Below are 18765 nucleotides of genomic sequence, written 5' to 3'. Positions count from 1 at the left end.
ATGAATAGAGTCAACGTGGAAAAATTGTTTCTCATGATGGGAAGATCGAGGACAAATGGACCAACCTCCACGACTGGAGGGTGTCCACTTAGAACAGAGGCATAGAGGAATTTCTTTAGCCAGAGGGTGGTAAATCTCTGGAACTTGTTGCCACAGCAGGTTGTGGAGGTTGTCATTGGGTGTATTTAAGGCAGGGATTGATAGGTTCTTGATTAGTTGGGGCTTCAAAGGTTATGGGGAGAAGACCAGGCAATGAGAGTGAGTGGGGAAAATGGATAAACTCATGATTAAATGGCAGGGCAGGCTTGATGGGCTGTATATAGCCTATTTCTTCTCTGATGTCTTATGGCCTTCATCCCTGGGATTCTGGGTCCTTTGCCATCATTGCCTGAGTAATTGAAGTGTTCAGGTTTTCTTCAACGTTGTCACCAAGTGCTTTCATCATTCTCTCAGGCAATGCATTTTAGATGAAGAAGCTGCTCCTCAGATCACCTCTAAATCTCTTTACCCCTTGCCCTAAATCCATGTCCTTTGCTGTATCTACCTCTGGTAGGGTAAGAAGTTTCATATAGTCTACTCAAGCTATAGCCCTCACCATTTTACATGCAGTTGAAAGTTAACAGTGAACTTTGCTGCCCACAGTTTTGATTGTGTTCTGCTGCAGGTTATGGGCTAGCTGCCTGACCTGTGGTCACCATTATAATTTTGCAGTGTAGAGTGAAACAGCAGATACCAAAAACAATGGAGAAGAACATTTTCCCAGCAATATGTATGCACATCCACAGTGTTGTGATGATGGTAAGGTGATCTGAACGTCAGTGTTGACCCACCTCAATGACATGTGTGGATGATGGTTCAAATGGCAAAGGTGTGGGCTCTCATTGTGCCCAAGACATCCTCAGCCATTGACTTTAACTGCAGTCCACACCGCAAGCAGGAACCTAATTAAAACATTGAACCACAATTAAACCATTGACGCTGTCTCATTTTCATATGCTGGTATTAGGGCAAATGTTTGATGAAGGAATTCACCAGCATTGGACAGAATAGGCTTAGGAAAGTTTTACCCATTTAAACATTTTCCCAATGTTTTTGAGGGATTAGCAATCTTCCTGGTCCACCAAAAGGTTTTTTTGCACTTCCTTTGCTCCCTTTGCCCTGCCAGTACCCTTCCCCATTTCCACTCCACCAACGCATCTACCTCAACGAGTCTTCCCTTTAATCTTCAATGAGGTTTGCTGCTATGACCCCATTCCCTGCCATCTGTTGACAAGGGTTAAGATGGGATACAATTTGCCCGGAGTTAAATTTGGCCTGAGAATCTTCGGTGAAATCATCTTTGTTGAAATCATTCCCAGCAAACTTCCACTGTTCCTAGAGCTTTCATGATGGAAAGAAAATTATAATCTGCTTTGCAATACGCAAAAGGGCTGGAGAAATTCAGCAAGTCATGCAATATCCATTGAAAGTAAAGGGTTACCTGCTGTTTCACTCCTGGGCCCGTCAGTTATAAAAAAAAACAGGCAGGCGGGTGAATGAAAGTTAGGGCGGGGGATTGGAGGGAAGGAGGGGGCAGGGAGAGGAACACAGACTATCAAGTAAGTCTTAGGTAGTTACAGGTGGGAGGATAGAAGAGAAAAAAGCTGAGAAGTAATCGGGAGAGAGGATAGTTCCCTGAGAGGATAGAGAAGGGAGTGGGGAACTAGAGGAAAGAAAACCAAGGGATAGCGAAGGGAGTGGGGAACTAGAGGAAAGGAAACTGAGGGATAGCGAAAGGGAGAGACTCGGGATGGTCAATGTTAATGCCATCTGGTTAGAGTGCCCAGATGGAATATCAAGGGGTGTTCCTCCAATTTGCAGGTAGCCTTGGTTTGGCAGCGCATGAGGAATATGCTTTGAGTTTTCAGCCATAGCTTTTTGCTTCGTGAATTGACTGAAACTGTGACTGTCCATTAATGGTGATTTTTGCAGGGACCTCCTGGAGTTCCAGGATACCAAGGACCACCAGGAGATCAAGGTGAAATGGTGAGTGCAATCTTAACAACTTGGAAAACTGAGGAACTCATCCACTGTGTTCCAACATATTTTGGGATGAGAATTCATGCAGGCGTTTAGTTATTTGTGCTCTGAAAAGTTCGATTGCAAATCATTGAGAGTAGCCAGGTTCAAGGGGTGATTTTGGCATTGCTACACACAGCCCTAAAATAAACTATCCCTTTAATGCTACATTGTGAATGCTAAACGCTTTGGGTAGAGCGGTTAGCAGAACGGTTAACTTAGCAGTTAGCACAATACTGTTGTAGCACCAGTGAACAGGGTTCGAATCCAGAGCAGTTTATACATTCTTCCCATATCTGCGTGACTTTCCTCTGCGTGCGCCTGTTTCTTCCACCCTTCAAAACATACAGGGGTTGTAGGTTAATTGGGGCATTTGGATGGCCTGAGTTCAAGGGCCAGAAGGGCCTGTTACCATGCTGTATGTCTACATGCAAAATTCAAAATTTTTAAATTATTTAGTAAAAGTTCCTCATTCAATTTTATTGCCAACCTGTTACATTATGAGGCAGATATGATTCAGTGTTTCTGTGGGTCAGTGCACCACACTGGACACTAACAGATGTGATTCAATATGTATGTGGGATGGTGAACAACACTGGTCACTGACAGATGTGGGCTGATGAGTAATGTTCAAACCTATTGATTTTCCACAGAGTTTAAATATATCCTCTGAACCTTAGCTGGTATTTGATAACAGATGGACATGCATTAGATTAAGGCAAATGTATAAGGTCAGGCCAATATATGAATATCATGGACCGTTTCTTCTCTCTGGAGAGTTCCATTATGAGATGGCCATTATTAGAATTACATTGCCACCAAATGGTAAATACCTGGAACTACTTCTACCACAGATAGATTTCATCTTTATTCACCAGGTAATTTCACAGACACATTGTGCTGACAACACTTTGCTGCCCAATTATCCCTTGTGTGCACTAAAATTATTTGGATTTGTATCATTGCGGTAAACCACTGTGATACTGTGATTGGCTGCTGCCGGCTGGACAATGCTCCCGAGACTGATCCTACCCATTACCCCTTTGCATGCTCCCCACTCTTCCTGCCATGATCAATGATGAGGTTGGTTGCTGCTCCAGTCTATAGTCAATAAATGCCTATCAGTTCATCACCTCAGTCTTTTGTCTTAATTGATGGTGCATCAATTTTATTGACTATATTTTTCAAAGAAAATGGAGCAATACCTGAAACCAGAGAGACTCAGTATAGACCCTCAATCGTCTGATGCCCCGAACACATTTGAACTCTGCTAAGTTGCTTTGAGGACTTTCTGATGGTGACCATGAATGTTGATAACATGGACAAGGACAGACTAAAGCTCCTCTTTTCACGAGTTGAACCCCTGATCAACAGCGCCAAATCCTATGCAGAGACCATGGGTACACTGAAGGTCCAGTATCGCAGAAGGGTGAACGAGGTCTATGCACGGCATCTCCTGGCCACCAGGAAGCATCGATCCGGTGAGTCAAGCGTTGAGTACCTACGGGCCCTCTGCAGGGGATGCAACTGCAAAACGATGTCAACTGCCCAGAATGCAAAGGACCTCATTCGGGATGCCTATGTGGCCAGCATCCAGCCCAGATATATAAAACAATGACTCCTGGAGCAGAAGGTACTTGACCTGCAAGGGGCAGTTGAATTAACGGAGACGCTGGAAGTGGCCCGCCAAAACTCGGATGACTAATCGGCTTCTTCTTGACCACTGTGGGCATCGCTATCTTGGGATGGGAGATGGTCCCGTGCCATGAGCAGGCATCATTGCACCAAATACTTCTGCAGGCAGGGCAAACACCCTAGTTAACAGTGGTCTGCCAAGGAGGCAGTGTGCGCTAGATGCAGGAAACAGGGACATTACACAAAAGTCTGCCAGTCTAGCCTGCTTGTGAAACCTAGCAGCACTGCATAGAGACAGCTGCCACCTCAGGCACTACAATCAGTGCCATCCCCTTTACTGACCAGCAATGCCACGTGCGAATCATGGGGCCCACAAATTTGGACCATGTGGCCGGTGCCATCTTCTTGAGCCTGCAGCTCCTGGCCACTGAAGTCACGGGCCTCCCCATCTCCCACTCTAAGAGGTCCTCTCAGATGCACTCCACTCCGTACCATCATTCTAATGTACAGCTGCTAACAATGCGCCCTAGGAAGTCTGCGTTAAGGACTACGCTGCCTACCGGATGACCTCCTTGGGACCAGTCCTGCTTCAAAAGCACGCCAGGCAATCTAAGACTGACCCACTGGTCGAGAGGGTCCACCTCTTCCATGCAAACCCCCATTACGCCTACGTAGCTTTTCGATGGGCGTGAGGACACAGTCTCCATCCAAGATTTGGCACCATCAGGAGCCCTGCTGACCACAAATGACTACCAACAGACACTCCCCCCTTCCTCCCTCCCCCCCCCCCCCCCCACCACAGCCATCCTGGGGAGTTCCTGAACCTGCTGCTGGCCACACTCCACTACCGGCAACTGTGGTTACCCACGATGCACTAGCACCACATTCCACCTCCCTTCACCTGTCCCTTCCCCCTCCAGTGAGCTGTAACCGGTGATGACAAACCGACCCCACAGGGTGCCACGCCAGTGCCCAACTGGTACCATGTTGGTCTCTGCTGCAGAGGAGACCCTCTGATAGACGACCTGTAAAATATGTATATATGTGTATATTAGATTCTTTTTTTTCTCTCATCCAACAACTCTTCATAAAAAGGCGGGGTGAATGTGGTAAATCACTGGTATACTGTGATTGGCTACTTCCAGTTGGACACTCCTCCTGAGACCGATCCTACCCATAACCCTTTGCATGTTTTCCACTCTTCCTACCATGATCAGTGATGAGGTTGATAACTAATCCAGTCTATAGTCAATAAAAGCCCATCAGTTTCACAAACTCAGTCTTTTGTAGTAATTGATGGTGCATCCATCATCTTGACTGATAACCTACTGATCACAAAGAAATAAATGATAAACATTTAATAACCTACAATTTTTAGACATTTGATCAACTGAGGCTAAATTTGTTCTGAGCTGCAAATTCAAATTTAGCTTCTAATAAACTAACAAAACAACAAATATTTTGGTGTCAATTTCCTTCTGTTGTTGGGACTGTTGTAACCAGCAGATCCTCCAAAAAATGTATCATTTGTCATCTGAGAAAAGCAAAGGTTTACTGGAAATCCACCGCATCAGCCATGGAACCAACATAGTTCCAACGCTGTTCTTTTGAGTAGCAGTTAAATGTCAAAATTGCAGCTGCCTTCACCTCTGCATCTGTCTGTCATCCTGCAGCCCTCCCTGATTCACCAATCCCTGAAAGACCCTGGCTTTATACTGGGTATCTCCTCTCGGCACTCTCCACCTTGATGAAGGATTCCGACCTGAAGCTCCTATTGATACTGCTCGACTTGCTGAGTTCCTCCAGCAGATTGTGTTTGGTATCAAAGTTACATCTTGCATTTAAGTAGCCGCTTTTATTAAAACCTCCCAGGGAACATTATGGGAATGTTGTCATATGACAACTGTGCCAGAAGACAGTTTTATATCCAAAGCCTTATAGCACAAGTTATCTTTTAAACTTAGGTTAATGAGGTCAGTTTTCAACCTTGATCAATGATGTAGGTTTTAAACGTTGGTGAATGTGGGAGGTTTTCTCTTTTTTAAAATTTTATTTATTAATCAAAATAAGTCATACAATAAGAATACAAATTCATAATATTTTATCCCATATAATCCCACACCCACCCCTCCCAACTCCCCTCTAAACTACCCCCAAAATAAAGATAGAGTAAAAGAACTTTCATAACAACCTTCAGCGATCACCATGGTTTAGTCCTACCCCAACAATTGTAGGAAAATAAAACTATTACAAATTGAAACCTGTATATCTCATATACGGGTTCCAGACTTAAGCAAAAAAAGGATAATTATTACGTAAGTTATACATTATTTTTTCCAGTGGAATACAAGACCTCATTTCCGAATGTCACTGTTAAATACTCAAAGCAGTCTCATTTTTCCAAGTGATTGCCAAACATTTTCTAGCCACAGCCAATGCCAATCTCAAAAAGGCAATTTGAGACTTACTAATTTTAATTCCAAACTCAATTTCTTAATATAACCCAGTAAAAATATCATAGGATCAAGTGAAAGTTTAAATTTAAATAAAACTTCTCAAAGCTCCTTAATTCTATTCCAAAAAGTTTTCACTGTTTCACATAACCAAGTAGAATGCAAGAAAGAGCCAACTTGCTTATGGCACCTGAAACATAAATCAAAATAAATAAACTTATTTTTCCTTAACTTCTCAGGTGTTAAATGTAACTGGTGAATAAAGTTATAATGAACCAATCTATACCTATATGACCTATAGTCATATTATCCTCACATAGATTCATCCAAACATCTTGAGAAATAGATATAGATAAATCTTTTTTCCTAATTTAATTTAGATTTATAAATTTCTGTCTTAGACATTTCATTCTGTAATGAAGCCTACATCTCAGATATAAATACTCTCTTGCCCTTTCAATAAATTAAGTTTCAAATTTAGATCGCCTAGGCAACCGTACCTATGCCCAAAATTCCAACAGTAAGGCTCTAATTTGATAATGTAAACAAAGTATTTGAAGAAATTTCATATTTCTCTTTCATTCTTTGAAACAAAGTAAAATACACAGCCTCATAACAATCTTCTACCAATTTAATTCCTTTCTGTTCCCAGACTTTCAAAAATTGATTATTTAATGTAAAAGAAAAGCTTATTTTGAAATAATGGAGTTTTAGGCAAGATTTTGCCTCCTGTACCTATAATTCCATTCTTCTTAGAACATAACTTCATTAAATGTTTTAACATTTAAGTTAGGTGAAATTTAACACTCTGTGAAAGCTGAGAATTCCATTTATAAATAAAATGATCCATCCTCTTCTCATTAATCTAAGATAATGCCCAAACCAAAGGTTTATCCACTTCAAACATCATATTAATAAATTTCAACTGCGCCGATTCATAGTAATTCTGAAAATGAGGAAGTTGCAGTCCTCCTAAAGCATATTTCCAAGTCAATTTCTGCAATAACAGCCTCGTTATTTTACCTTTCCATAAAAATGTCCTCACCAAAGCATTCAAATCTTTAAAAAGATTTTGGGAAATTCTACAAGGAATAGACTGAAAAAAAAACTGAATATGGGGAAAGACATTCATTTTCAGACAATTGTCCTAATAAAGTTATTAGTCAATCTTTCCACCGATTTAAATCATATTTAATTTTAGACAACAAAGGTAAATAACTCAATTCACATAAATGATTATAATTACCATCTATTATAATTCCTAAATATTTAATTTGATCAGACCACTTAAATTTCGCAATGTGTTTGCGAGATGAATAATCTGCATCAGCCAAAGGCACAATTTCACTCTTATTCCAATTAATCTTCTATCCTGATAATTCGCCATATTGTTCTAATCTTGAATGCAAACTCCCCAAAGATTGCATAGATTGTGTTAAATAAATCAAAATACCATCTGCAAATAAATTTATTTTGTATTCATCCACTTTTACCCTAATATCCTTAATATTATTATCTTGTCTTACTAACTGAGCCAAAGGTTCAATGACCAATGCAAATAGAGCTGGTGATAAAGGACAGCCCTGTCTAGTTGATCTAGATTATACCTGTCCATTTGTCACAATTCTAGCCGTAGGATTTCTATATAAAGCCTTAACCCAGCCAATAAAGAGGTCCAAATTTGAACTTTTCCAACACTAAACAAAAAACTCCATTCCACTCTTATCAAAGGCCTTTTCTGCATTAAGAGCAATTACCATGGGTTGGTCAGATTGCTCCTGAGAAACATTGATTAAAGAAATCAACTTCGCAATATCATTCGTTGAATACTGATTTTTAATAAAACCTGCCTGGTCTACATGAATCAAGTCTGGTAAATATTTAGCTTGTCTATTAGCTAGAATCTTGGCAACAATTTTATAATCCACATTTAATAAAGAAATAGGTCTATAAGATCCCACTTTCAATGGGTCCCTATCCTTCTTAGGAATAGCCATAATAAGTGCTCTAGAAAAAGAATCCGGAAAAGAGCCAATCTCCATCGCCTGCTTCAATACATCCATCAATATAGGAATTAATAAATCCTGAAATTCTTTATAAAATTCAGGAGTGAAACCGTCCTCTCCTGGAGACTTCCCACTAGGCATAGATCACAATGCATCCCTCACCTTTCACTGTTACAGAGGTGAGGGATGGTTTCACTCATGTGGGAGGTTTTCAACCTTGCTCGATGATGTAGGTTTCCAACCTTGGTTGGCCAGGTAAATTTTAAACCTCGATTTAGATGCAGTGTTTGCATATTGATGATGTGAAGGAGGGGGAAGAAAGGAGGAGGAGGAGGAAGAGCAAGGGCTCGCAAATGATAGGTCAATATAGGTAGGATGGGAAAAAATAGAAAAAAAGGCAGAGCGCTGAGGTATATCCACTCTGAAAGGAAGAAGGTTATGGGTGAGGGGCAGGGAGAGAGAGCAGGGCAAGTGAAAGGAGAAGATGAGGCCAGAGATTGGGGGAAGTGAGGTGAAAGGGGTAAGTTGAGAAAACGGGAAGGTTACTGGAAATTGGAAGTCAATATTGATGCCATTTGATAAGAGACTGCCGAGATGGTGGTGTTTCTCCAATTTATGTGTGGCCTCAGTGTGGCAGTACATGTGGCCATGGACAAATATGTCAGTGGGCTGTGGAATTGAAGTGGATGGCCAATGGGAAGTCATGGATGTTGCTGCAGACAGAGCAAAGGTGTTCAATGAAGCGATCTGCCAGTTCTTGTCCAGTCTCCCAGAAGATGTAGAGGAGGACATAAATAGTCCATAAATGACCCAAAAGATTTACAGGTGAAGTGTTGCTTCACTTGAGCAGACTGTTTGGGACTCTGAAAGATGGTGAGGGAGAAGGTATGGGCGCTAGTGTAGCATTTAATATGGTCATAGGGATAAGTGCTATGGTGTGGGGGGGGGGGGTAATTAGTGGAATGAGACAAGTGGATAAGAGATTCGTGTAGGGAGGGGTGGGGTGTTGAAGATGTGTCTGGTGGTGGGATCCCATTTGACTTGGTGGAAATAGTGTAGAATAGTGCTTAAGAGACCTCGAATATTAAGGGAATGAAGGATATGTATCATGTACAGGCAGCAAAGTTTCAGTTTAGATTAGCATCATGTTTAGTGCAGACATTTGGTATGTGGGCTGAAGGGCCTGTTCTGTGCTGTACTGTTTTCTGTTCCGTTGTTTGATTGTTGGTGCACAGTATCTTGGTGGCTGCTTTGTGGGGAGCCTTGATTGGCTAAACTGCTATTTGGGACCTCCCAGTGCCTTCACATCAAGTATACTACCTCTCCTGCCCCCTTCCAGGACACTAGTCTGAAGTTTAGCCATGCAGGAGAAAAGGAGCATGCCTTGCTTCTATCACCGTCAGAATCGGAATATATTGTCATGAACGTGTGTCATGAAAGTGTTGTTCTGCGGCAGATTTACAGGTGAAAATGTTGCTATAAAATTACATTTTAAAATAAATAAATTAGTTTGAAAAATAAGAGAAAGTGAGGTAGAGTCTGTGGTTCATTGTCCATTCAGAACTCTGGTGGCAGAGGGGAAGAATCTGTTTTTGTACCATTGGATGTTCATCTTCAGGGTCTTGTATTTCCTTCCAGATGGTAGCAGTGAGAAGAGGGCGTGGCCTGGGCAGTGAGGGACTTTGAGGATAGAGGCGCCTTTCTTAAGACACTGCCCTCAGGATCAGGGAACGTTCTTCTCCACTTGAACTGGCAGATATTTTTAACATCTAGTTTTCTACCAGTCTTGTGCCATTGTCTAATCTCTGAAAATATGTAGTACTGTTTTGTCAAGCAGCTTTTGTATAATCATTATGGTTTCGAGAACATTGTCTTGTTTTAATTAAGTGGCACTGGTTTGCAATATGCTGTTAAAGCGACAATAAAATGATACCTGAGGTGGAAAATAATTTGAACTGAACTGGAGTCTTGTGCGGCTCAATGGCTGCGGGAACGCTGGAGGCGAAAACACAGACACTCAGTGACTCTGGAAGGTGCCGAGCCATGCTAATGGTGAATCTTTGTCTGCCTTATGGCAGACTAAAGGAAATATTCCATTAATGTTTTATTGCATGACAATAAATGATCATCACTGACCTAGATCTCAACAGCAGTCACAATCCACTGTTGAGCATCAGGGCAGAAAGATTGCACAGAGCTTGAAGTGCTTTTTGTTTCAGGTGTCGTCTGTGCTGGAAGAAACCCAATGTCGGATAATGCCTGATGCATGGAAACAATTGTGTCTGAGCTAAAAACTTAAGCGCTCATGCGTGGTGTTTCCTTTTGTCTTTTGAAAGGGGCTCGAAGGGCCGAGGGGTTTCCCAGGCCCGCCAGGAGAAAGAGGTTCAGATGGCATCATCGGTGAAGGAGGTGCTCGTGGTCCACCAGGAGTTCCGGGAGAACAGGTAATGGGTGAGGCTCCTACCCAAGCTGCTTCAATCACTAATGGCAACCGACAGTCTTAGCCATCCAATTTCCGTTAGTGTAGCGGTCATCATAGTGCTATTACAGCACCAGTGTTGATGGTTAATTTGGGTGTAATTGGACAGCATGGATTGAAATGGCTGGAATCGGCTTCTACCATGCTGTAAAACTTTATGTACTAATCTGTGAATGGTGCCACTAAAAACTGTGTCCATGATGATGCCGTTCCCATTGTTCATGAGCAATATCAGTGAGGGTATTAACAGGATTTATGATACAATCATGACTGTAGTTTGAATGCAGACAATGAAAATATTGCATCAATTCAGGAGATTTTTTAAAATTTAGAAATACAGCACGGTAACATGCCATTTTGGTCCATGAATCCGTGCTGCCAATTTACAATCCATTAACCTACACCCCTGGTACATTTTGAACGGTGGGAGGAAACCGGACCTCCCAGATAAAATCCACTCAGCCACGGGGAGAACGTACGAACTCTTACCGACAGCATGGGACTCAAACCCCAGTCCAGTCCCGATCGCTGGCACTGTAAAGGCGTTGAACTAACCACTTCGCCAACCTTGCCACCCTGTTCAGATGTTCGGACTGCATCATGGAAACCCATATCTATTATGCCCCAATGCTCATAAATCGTGGAGAAACACAAAACAGAAGCAGGCTCTTCGGCCCATCCCTGTTGACCAAGATGCTACTTACAAATTCCTCCGAACCTTTCCCATTCATGAACCTGATTAATTATCTATTGAGCATTGTAATTGTTCTGATGTCCACCACTTCCTTTTACAATTCTTTTCATTTCCTCACTATCCATAGGTTCCCTTAAACTCATTCCCCTTTCACTTTTAACCACTAATATTAGGCATCCTTACCTTGGGGAAAAGAATGTGACCATCCATTTTATAAATTTTATAAATCTCTTATCAGGTCACTGACCAGCCTCTTTCACCCCAGGGAAGACAGTAGCTGCTTGCCCAGTCTCTCCTTATAATACAGTGTCAGAAAGTGTACAGTCATGCACTTTGTAAGAAAAACATAAATGAGCAGACTATTTTCTAAATGGAGAGAGAATTGAAAATACCCAGTTACAAAGGGAACCTGGGAGTCATGGTACAGGATAGCCTGAAGGTAAATTTACACATTGAGTTGGTGGTGAGGAAAGCGAATACAATGCTGGCATTCATTTCAAGAGGAATATAAGAGAAGGGATGTGAAGTTGAGGCTTTACAAGGCACTGGTGAGACCTCACTTGGAGTATTGTGATCAGTTTTGGGCTCCTCATTTAATGAAGGATGTGTTGACATTGGAGAGGTTTCAGAGGAATGAAAGGGTTATATGAAGAACATTTAACAGCTCTTGACCTGTACTCATTGGAATTTAGGAGAATGAAGGGGGGAGCTCATTGAAACATTTTGACTGTTGAAAGGCATGGACACTGTACATGTAGAAAGGTTGTTTCCCATGGTGGGAGAGTCAAGTCCAAGAGCTCACAACTTCAATATCAGTTGGCCACAGAAACAGAACGGCCAGATTACAGTTTGCCAAGAAGTATTTAAAAGAGCCTGCAAAATTCTGGTAAAAGATCTTGTGAACAGATGAAACCAAGATTAACCTGTATCAGGCTGATGTCAAGAGAAAACTGTTTAAGATCCAAAGCATATCACCTTTACCATAGTTTCCATCTTGCAATGTATGGCAGCGGCTATATGAGTGGTTGCAGAGTCTGGAAAAAATAATACCCCCCCCCCCCCACCTCTGTTGAGAAGGAGAAACAGAGGAAATGACCACAGTAGTGGACCAGGGCTCTGCAACTGAAAGACACCCACAAGCTGTTGGCGACTTGTGGGCAAGGAACTCACACAGGCCAAGAGGTGCTGGCAACGTGGTCAAATGACTCATGCCAGGCAGTGGACTGCTCTTGTGAAGTCGGTATTGAGAGAGGGACGTCACGTGAAGGAGCCTGACCCTCCTGGAATATTTGTTTAAAAAGTGCTCTTTAAGTAAAGTATAATAGACCAATTGAAGAAAAAATAACATTAGAACTGCATAAGTACATTTTAAATATGTCATCAAAAAGAAACAAACCTCTCACTGAACCATCTGAAGTCCAATGACTGGAGCAAGAAGATCGCGATCAGAGGCCTCGTGTCCAAATGAAGACTGGGGCTGCAATACGAGCCACCTCTCAAGTAAATTGTGACCCTGTTGGGACGTCCACAGGCGTATATCTGCCGCTGGAGCAGGGAGATTGCGAAGAAGAGGATTTACTGCGCATACGCCAGAAGTTGCGTATGTGTGGATTGAAACAGGCCCTGGAGGCAGCTGGAGTAGCTAGCGTTCTTGCTAGTGGCAGCAGATATGGGCCTCTGCAGCAGGAAATCAGAGAGGACACAGACAGGGAAGAGGATGAAGAGGAGCAAGAAATAATACAAGAAAAAGTTAGGTAAAGGGGAAAAAAACCTAAGAAACAAGAAAATGTTGAATAATGCAGACTTGTGAGAGAATTGAAAGGAACATTAAACACAAATAAGCACGTTTAAAAAGAATTTTGCTATTGTGAATAAGATGCAAGTTACTTTGCACAATATGGATGAAAGAGTTAAAAATGTGGAAGAAAAAATGGAAGATGTTCAGGGAAGAGTGGGCAAGACTGGAGAATGAAATATTTGCAAGGATTATGGAAAGGAAAAAACTGGGGAAAAGGTGGATACATTAGAAAATTTTAGTGGAAAAAATAACGAAGATTGTTGGCCTCAAGGAGGGTATTGAAGGTTAAGATCTGATTTGATTTTTTTTCAAGAATAGATGCCTGAAGTTTTGAGAGTGGAAACATTTGAGTGCCCTATTGAAATTGAGAGATCACACAGAGCTCTCAGACCATAACCATTGCCAAACCAACAGCCACATTCTGTTCTGATAAAATGTTAGAGATATCAAGGCAGAGAGAAGATATTTTCTGCAGCGGCTTTTACCACAATCCATATCATGGAGCGGGGTAGCATTGTGCATTATTTAAATAATGCATATGGTGGGAGGAGGGGTTGTAGTTTGTTTATTTTTGATGATTATGTGAGCGTGATAGTACAGATTCTATCACCAATGTGTATATGTACATATGCACAGATTATAGTGTAGGATGACTGTGATTGGCTGAGAGTGTAGCCACACCTACTGGCAGGTCTTAAAGGATTGCTCCTAGCCAGACCAGGTCATTCTGGACTGGTCGACCTACTTGTGATATGCTCCAGTCTTTTAGTTAATAAAAGCCTTGGTTTGGATCAACAAGTCTTTGGTTCTTTCGACGCGCATTACAGTGAGCTATACCATGTGTATTTTAAATATATTTTTCTTGGATTGCTGGGGAAAATGTGGTCTAACATTGAAAATAATAATTGATCGAATTACTGGAGGAGGCACGTGGGGAGAGGTGAAGACTTGGAGACGTGATGCTTTCTAATCCTTCTATTAGACTAACCTGGCTACTGACACACAGGGTTATATACATGGAAGGGTGACATTATAACATGGGCCTCACGATGTCCACCAGAGGATGGGCTTATACCCAACACTCTTTTCCCCCCCCTCCCCCCGACCCCCGTGCAGTAAATGCTTACTGGACCCCTGTGAACTAATAAGATTACATTGGGCCCAGAACTACAAGTGAGAATAAGAATACATCTCATGAGTAATTATAATTATAAAAGGGAAAGTATTTAATAGTAATCAGGGCACATAGTCCTTAAAGCATTCAGGTGGTCTTCCTTCTCTTTTGGACTGCCTCGGCGTGGTTTGCTGTGCCGGTCTTTGCCCGGAACCTGTAGATAGTCGGGTCAGCGGTCAAGTCAGCGGTGACTGCCCACCTTCTCTGACCTTCGGTGGCGACTGCCTATCTTCACTGCCCTCCTGGTTGTGTGTCTCAGTTACTGGACTCCTCACTGGACTGCTCCGTGGCCATCTCTGCCCCCCCCCTCACTCGGTCTGAGGGGTGAGATGGTCTGGTTCCACCTCCTCCAGTTCATGAGTCAGTTCATGGACCTTAGTATCAGTCAATGCTCGTAATTGGTCAATGTGTCGCTTCCACAATCTGTCCCCCACTAGAACAGAGTATCAGCAGGGACTCAATCTTTGTAAGATTACTCCTACCACCCATAGGTCTTTATATTGTCTATAATCTTGTACCTGAATTCTCTCGCCCACTTCCAATGTTCTAGGAGAGGTCTGTGGCGCTGCTGGATTTTATTTTGCAATCGGAGACCCAGATCTGGATGAACTTAGTTCTGCTGGGCTGTGTTTTGTGGTAGATTGCGGCATGTTTCTGTATCCCAGTAGGAAATCTGTGATTTTGTGTCCAGGAGGCATTAAGAAGTTTCATGGTTTTCATTGCTTTTTTGAATGTTCGTACAAAACATTCTGCCAACCCATTAGTACTTGGGTGATAGGATGCAGACAAAATATGTCTGATATTGTTGTCGTGCAAATGTTCTGAAGTAAATTAAGCCCCATTGTCTGTAACTAATTCATGAGACAATCCATAAGTGGCAAAGATAACTCGTAGACAGTCAATCGTGGGATCTGCTTTGGTATTTTTTAGGTGTGAAATTACTGGCCATTTGGAGTGTGCGCCCACAACTATTAGGAAAGTCTACCCATGAATGGTCCAGCGAAGTCTACATGTATCCAATGCCAGGGTTTGGATGGCCATTTCAATGGGTTAGCTTCGGCTTGCGGCATTTTTGGCTCCATTGACTGACATACTTTGCATTCTCCTACTGTTGTTTCAATGTCTCTGTCTATGGAGGGCCACCAGACATGCATCCGGTCAGTGCTTTCATTTGTACCATTCCCAGATGGTTGTGGTGTAGTTCTGATAATATGGTAGTTTGCCATTTGGCTGGGTACAGGTACCCCAAAGTAAACATTCTTCTTTGACTGATAGTTCATGGCGACATGTGTGGTAAGGTTTTAGATCTTCTGGAATAACTTCAGATTCAGGCCACTCATTAAGGATGAATTATACGATCTTGCTTAATGTTGCCTCTTTTCAGGTTTCCTTTGTGATCATCTGGGCTGTAATGGGCAGTTGTTGAAGTTGTACTTGGTTGATGTCTGCGGCCTCTGCTATCCATTTAATCATTTCTTATCATTGTTCTGTCTCGGTATGATAAGGCATCTACATGGCTGTTGAGTGGTTGATGTTTTATATCATAGTTATACGCTGCTAGTAGCATGGCTCATCTTTGAATTCTGGCCACGGCTAATACTGGTATACCTTTGTAAACTAAGAGGCTTGTCTGTGATCAGGGTGAATTTTCTTGCATAAAGATATTGGTGGAATTTTTTTTAACACCAAAAATTATTGCCAATCCTTCTTTTTCTAGTTGAGCATATTTGCGTTCACTTGTGGTTAATGTTCGCAAAGCATACGCTACTGGTTGCTCACCTTTTTCTGTGATTTGGAATAGTATCGCTCCTTGTCCCACTGGTGAAGCATCCACGGCTAGTGGAACTTCCTTACTAGGATTGTAGTGGATCAGCACCTTATTTGTTGACGTTAGTATTTCCTTTGGTTAATCGATTGTGTTTTTGGTTTCTGTGTCCCAATACCATCTTTGATCTTTCTTGAGTAATTGGGCTGCATAGTGTAGACATATTAAGGTTATGTTTTTGGTAGTGATTAACAAGTCCTAGGAAGGACTGTAATTCTGATTTGTTGGTTGGGGATGGGGCCTTGCGAATAGCTTCTGTTCTTGCTGGATTCATTCGCGCCCCCTTGTCGATTGTAAACCCAAGGTGTGTTACTGAGGGGCGCATGAAGACACATGTCCTTTTTTCTTGTTGTAGTCTGGTTAAAAAATTTTCAAGGTTTTGTAAGTATTCACTGCCATTTCGGCCTGTGATGTCATTTTGGCCTTTGATTATGATGTCATCTATGTAACACCCAACTGAGAGTCCATGTAGTAATTCGTCCATTGTTGCCTGAAAAATCACAGGTGCTGCTGACATTCCGTAAGGCCTGTGTGTAGATGAATTGGCCCAGATGGGTATTGATTGTCACATATTCCCTTGAATTTTTTTGTCCAATTCTATCTGTTGACAAATCCAGTTTTGTGAATTTTTGCCCTCTGTTTAGTGCTTGGAATAATTCCTCTGCCTTGGGCATGGGGTGTTCGGGTATTTTGAATGATGGATTGATGGTGATTTTGTAATCGCCCCAAATGCGAATTTCACGGTTTACTTTTTGTACGGGTATGATGGGCGCTGCTCAATCGCTGTATTATATTGGTTCTAATATGCCTTCATGTTTTAGTCTGTTTAATTCAGCCTCATTTTTCCCTTTCATAGCAAATTGGACTGTTCTGGCTTTGAAGAATTTTGGTTCTGCATTACCTTTTAATTGCAGTTTGATTTGAACACCTTTGATTTTCCCCAGTCCTTGATTTCAAACCACTGCATTGTTGTTGAGGATTTGGTCAAGTTCTGGCTGGGAGGTTGTCCGTGTGGTTTACATTTAGTATTGAACGGATTTCCAGCCAGTCTAGGGGAATGTGTTGTAGCCATTTTCTTCTGAAAAATGCTGGAAAATGGGTATGTACAATGTTTTTGGTTACTGTTGTTTGTATTGTACTTTGACCGTACTTTTTCCAAACACTTTGATTCTGTCTCCAGTAACAGATCTTAGAATTATTTCAGTTGTTTTTACCAGGAGGCATGGTAGCAAGGGTTCCTTTACATGTAACGGCATTAGGGACACCTCCGACCCTGTGTCTAACTCCATCTTCAGGGAGTGTCCCTTTATTTTTAGCTGTATAAAGATCGCTGTGTTTCCTCGTTTATTCCTCGGATGTGTAATATCTCAGGAGCTTGAAGGTCATCATTGTTGCTAGTTGCCTCTCTCCCTCTCTGAAATTCTTTTGACTTTAGCTGCCTGTTTATTTCCAGGCCACCTGCGCTTTAGAAATGAACATTTAACTTTGGTATGTCCTTCTGTTTTGGAATGGTTGCATTTAGAATTTTTGAAGAAACAGTTTTCTGGTCGGTAATTTTATTTCCAACAACAGAAGCATTGTTGTCAGGAAGACCTCCCAACCAGTAGGTCTGGCTGACCCACATCCAAATTTTTAATCTGCCATTTCAGAGCTGCAGGCAGTCCTGTATACAATCTATAATGTAATGTCTTCATCCATGGCTAATAATTTTTGCCTCGCTTGGCGATTTCCCAGTCCCATCACTAATCTGTCTTGCAGTGTTTAATTTAGAAACTGCTCAAAATGACAGTGCTCCAGCAGTTTGCGCAACGATGCCAGGTATTCACTTATTGTTTCTTCTGGTCCTTGTCTCCTTTCATAGAATTGTTGCCTTTCTGCCATAACTGGTCATTTCAAGTTTAAGTGGTTCCTTAGAGCTGTAAATAATTCATTGAATGTCTTTGTCCCTGGATCCTCCAGGGCCAGCAAGGTCTTATGGAGGTCAAATGTTTTGTTGCCCATTATACTGAGGAAGAGGGCACGTTTGCGGTTTACTGGACTTCCACAATATTATGGGATAGTGGTTAAATCATTCTACGTAGTTATCCCAATTTTCTTATACTTTGTTGAATTCCCCGAAATTTCCCTCCTCCATCTTGGCAATTTTCACCTTGATCTTTTGGCTGAAATTTGAGGGGGTTGTTAGGTAGTCGTTTTCTACCTTTCTTCTGTTGTTTTCTTTCTCACGGTTGGTACATGGAGTATGGGCATTAATTAGTAGATCCGTGGAGAAGAATATATCCAAGAGAGAGAGACAGTGCTTTTTATTAAAACAGACGTGATTCTTACTCTAGAATTTATTTATTTTTAATGTCAGTACACTTACAAAGTAGGATTATTGAAGCTGAATATAAATCGAGAATTTTATCAGATCGTTCACTTTTATTAATGATAGTTACAATGTCTAACAAAGAAGAATCGGTTTATTGATGGAAATTCAATTTTGTTGTTAAAAAGATCAGATTTTTGTGATTTCTTTAGAAGAAAAATTCAAATATCTTTTGAGGCTAATTCTAATTTGGATAATAATATATTTATTATATGGGATTCTTTGAAAGCATATTTAAGATGACAAATTATAAGTTATATTTCTAAGATTAAGAA

At 41.6% G+C, this 18765-nt stretch overlaps 1 protein-coding gene across 6 annotated transcripts in view; it reads left to right on the top strand.

Annotated features, from left to right (window-relative positions):
• LOC138762226 (collagen alpha-2(I) chain-like) overlaps positions 1-18765 on the top strand; it is a 512086-nt gene that overhangs the window by 260817 nt on the left and 232504 nt on the right. For all 6 annotated transcript variants that reach the window (XR_011356852.1, XM_069935862.1, XM_069935881.1 and 3 more), the window contains 2 exons: positions 1972-2025; positions 10489-10596. Coding sequence is in view for 5 of the 6 variants with exons in the window: in XM_069935862.1 (XP_069791963.1) it covers positions 1972-2025; positions 10489-10596 (162 nt within the window). In the remaining variant the exon portion in view is untranslated. The remainder of the gene's footprint in view (positions 1-1971; positions 2026-10488; positions 10597-18765) is intronic.

Source organism: Narcine bancroftii, chromosome 1 (assembly GCF_036971445.1).
Source record: "Narcine bancroftii isolate sNarBan1 chromosome 1, sNarBan1.hap1, whole genome shotgun sequence".
Lineage (NCBI taxonomy): Eukaryota > Metazoa > Chordata > Chondrichthyes > Torpediniformes > Narcinidae > Narcine > Narcine bancroftii.
This window is presented reverse-complemented; position numbering and strand designations above follow the sequence as displayed.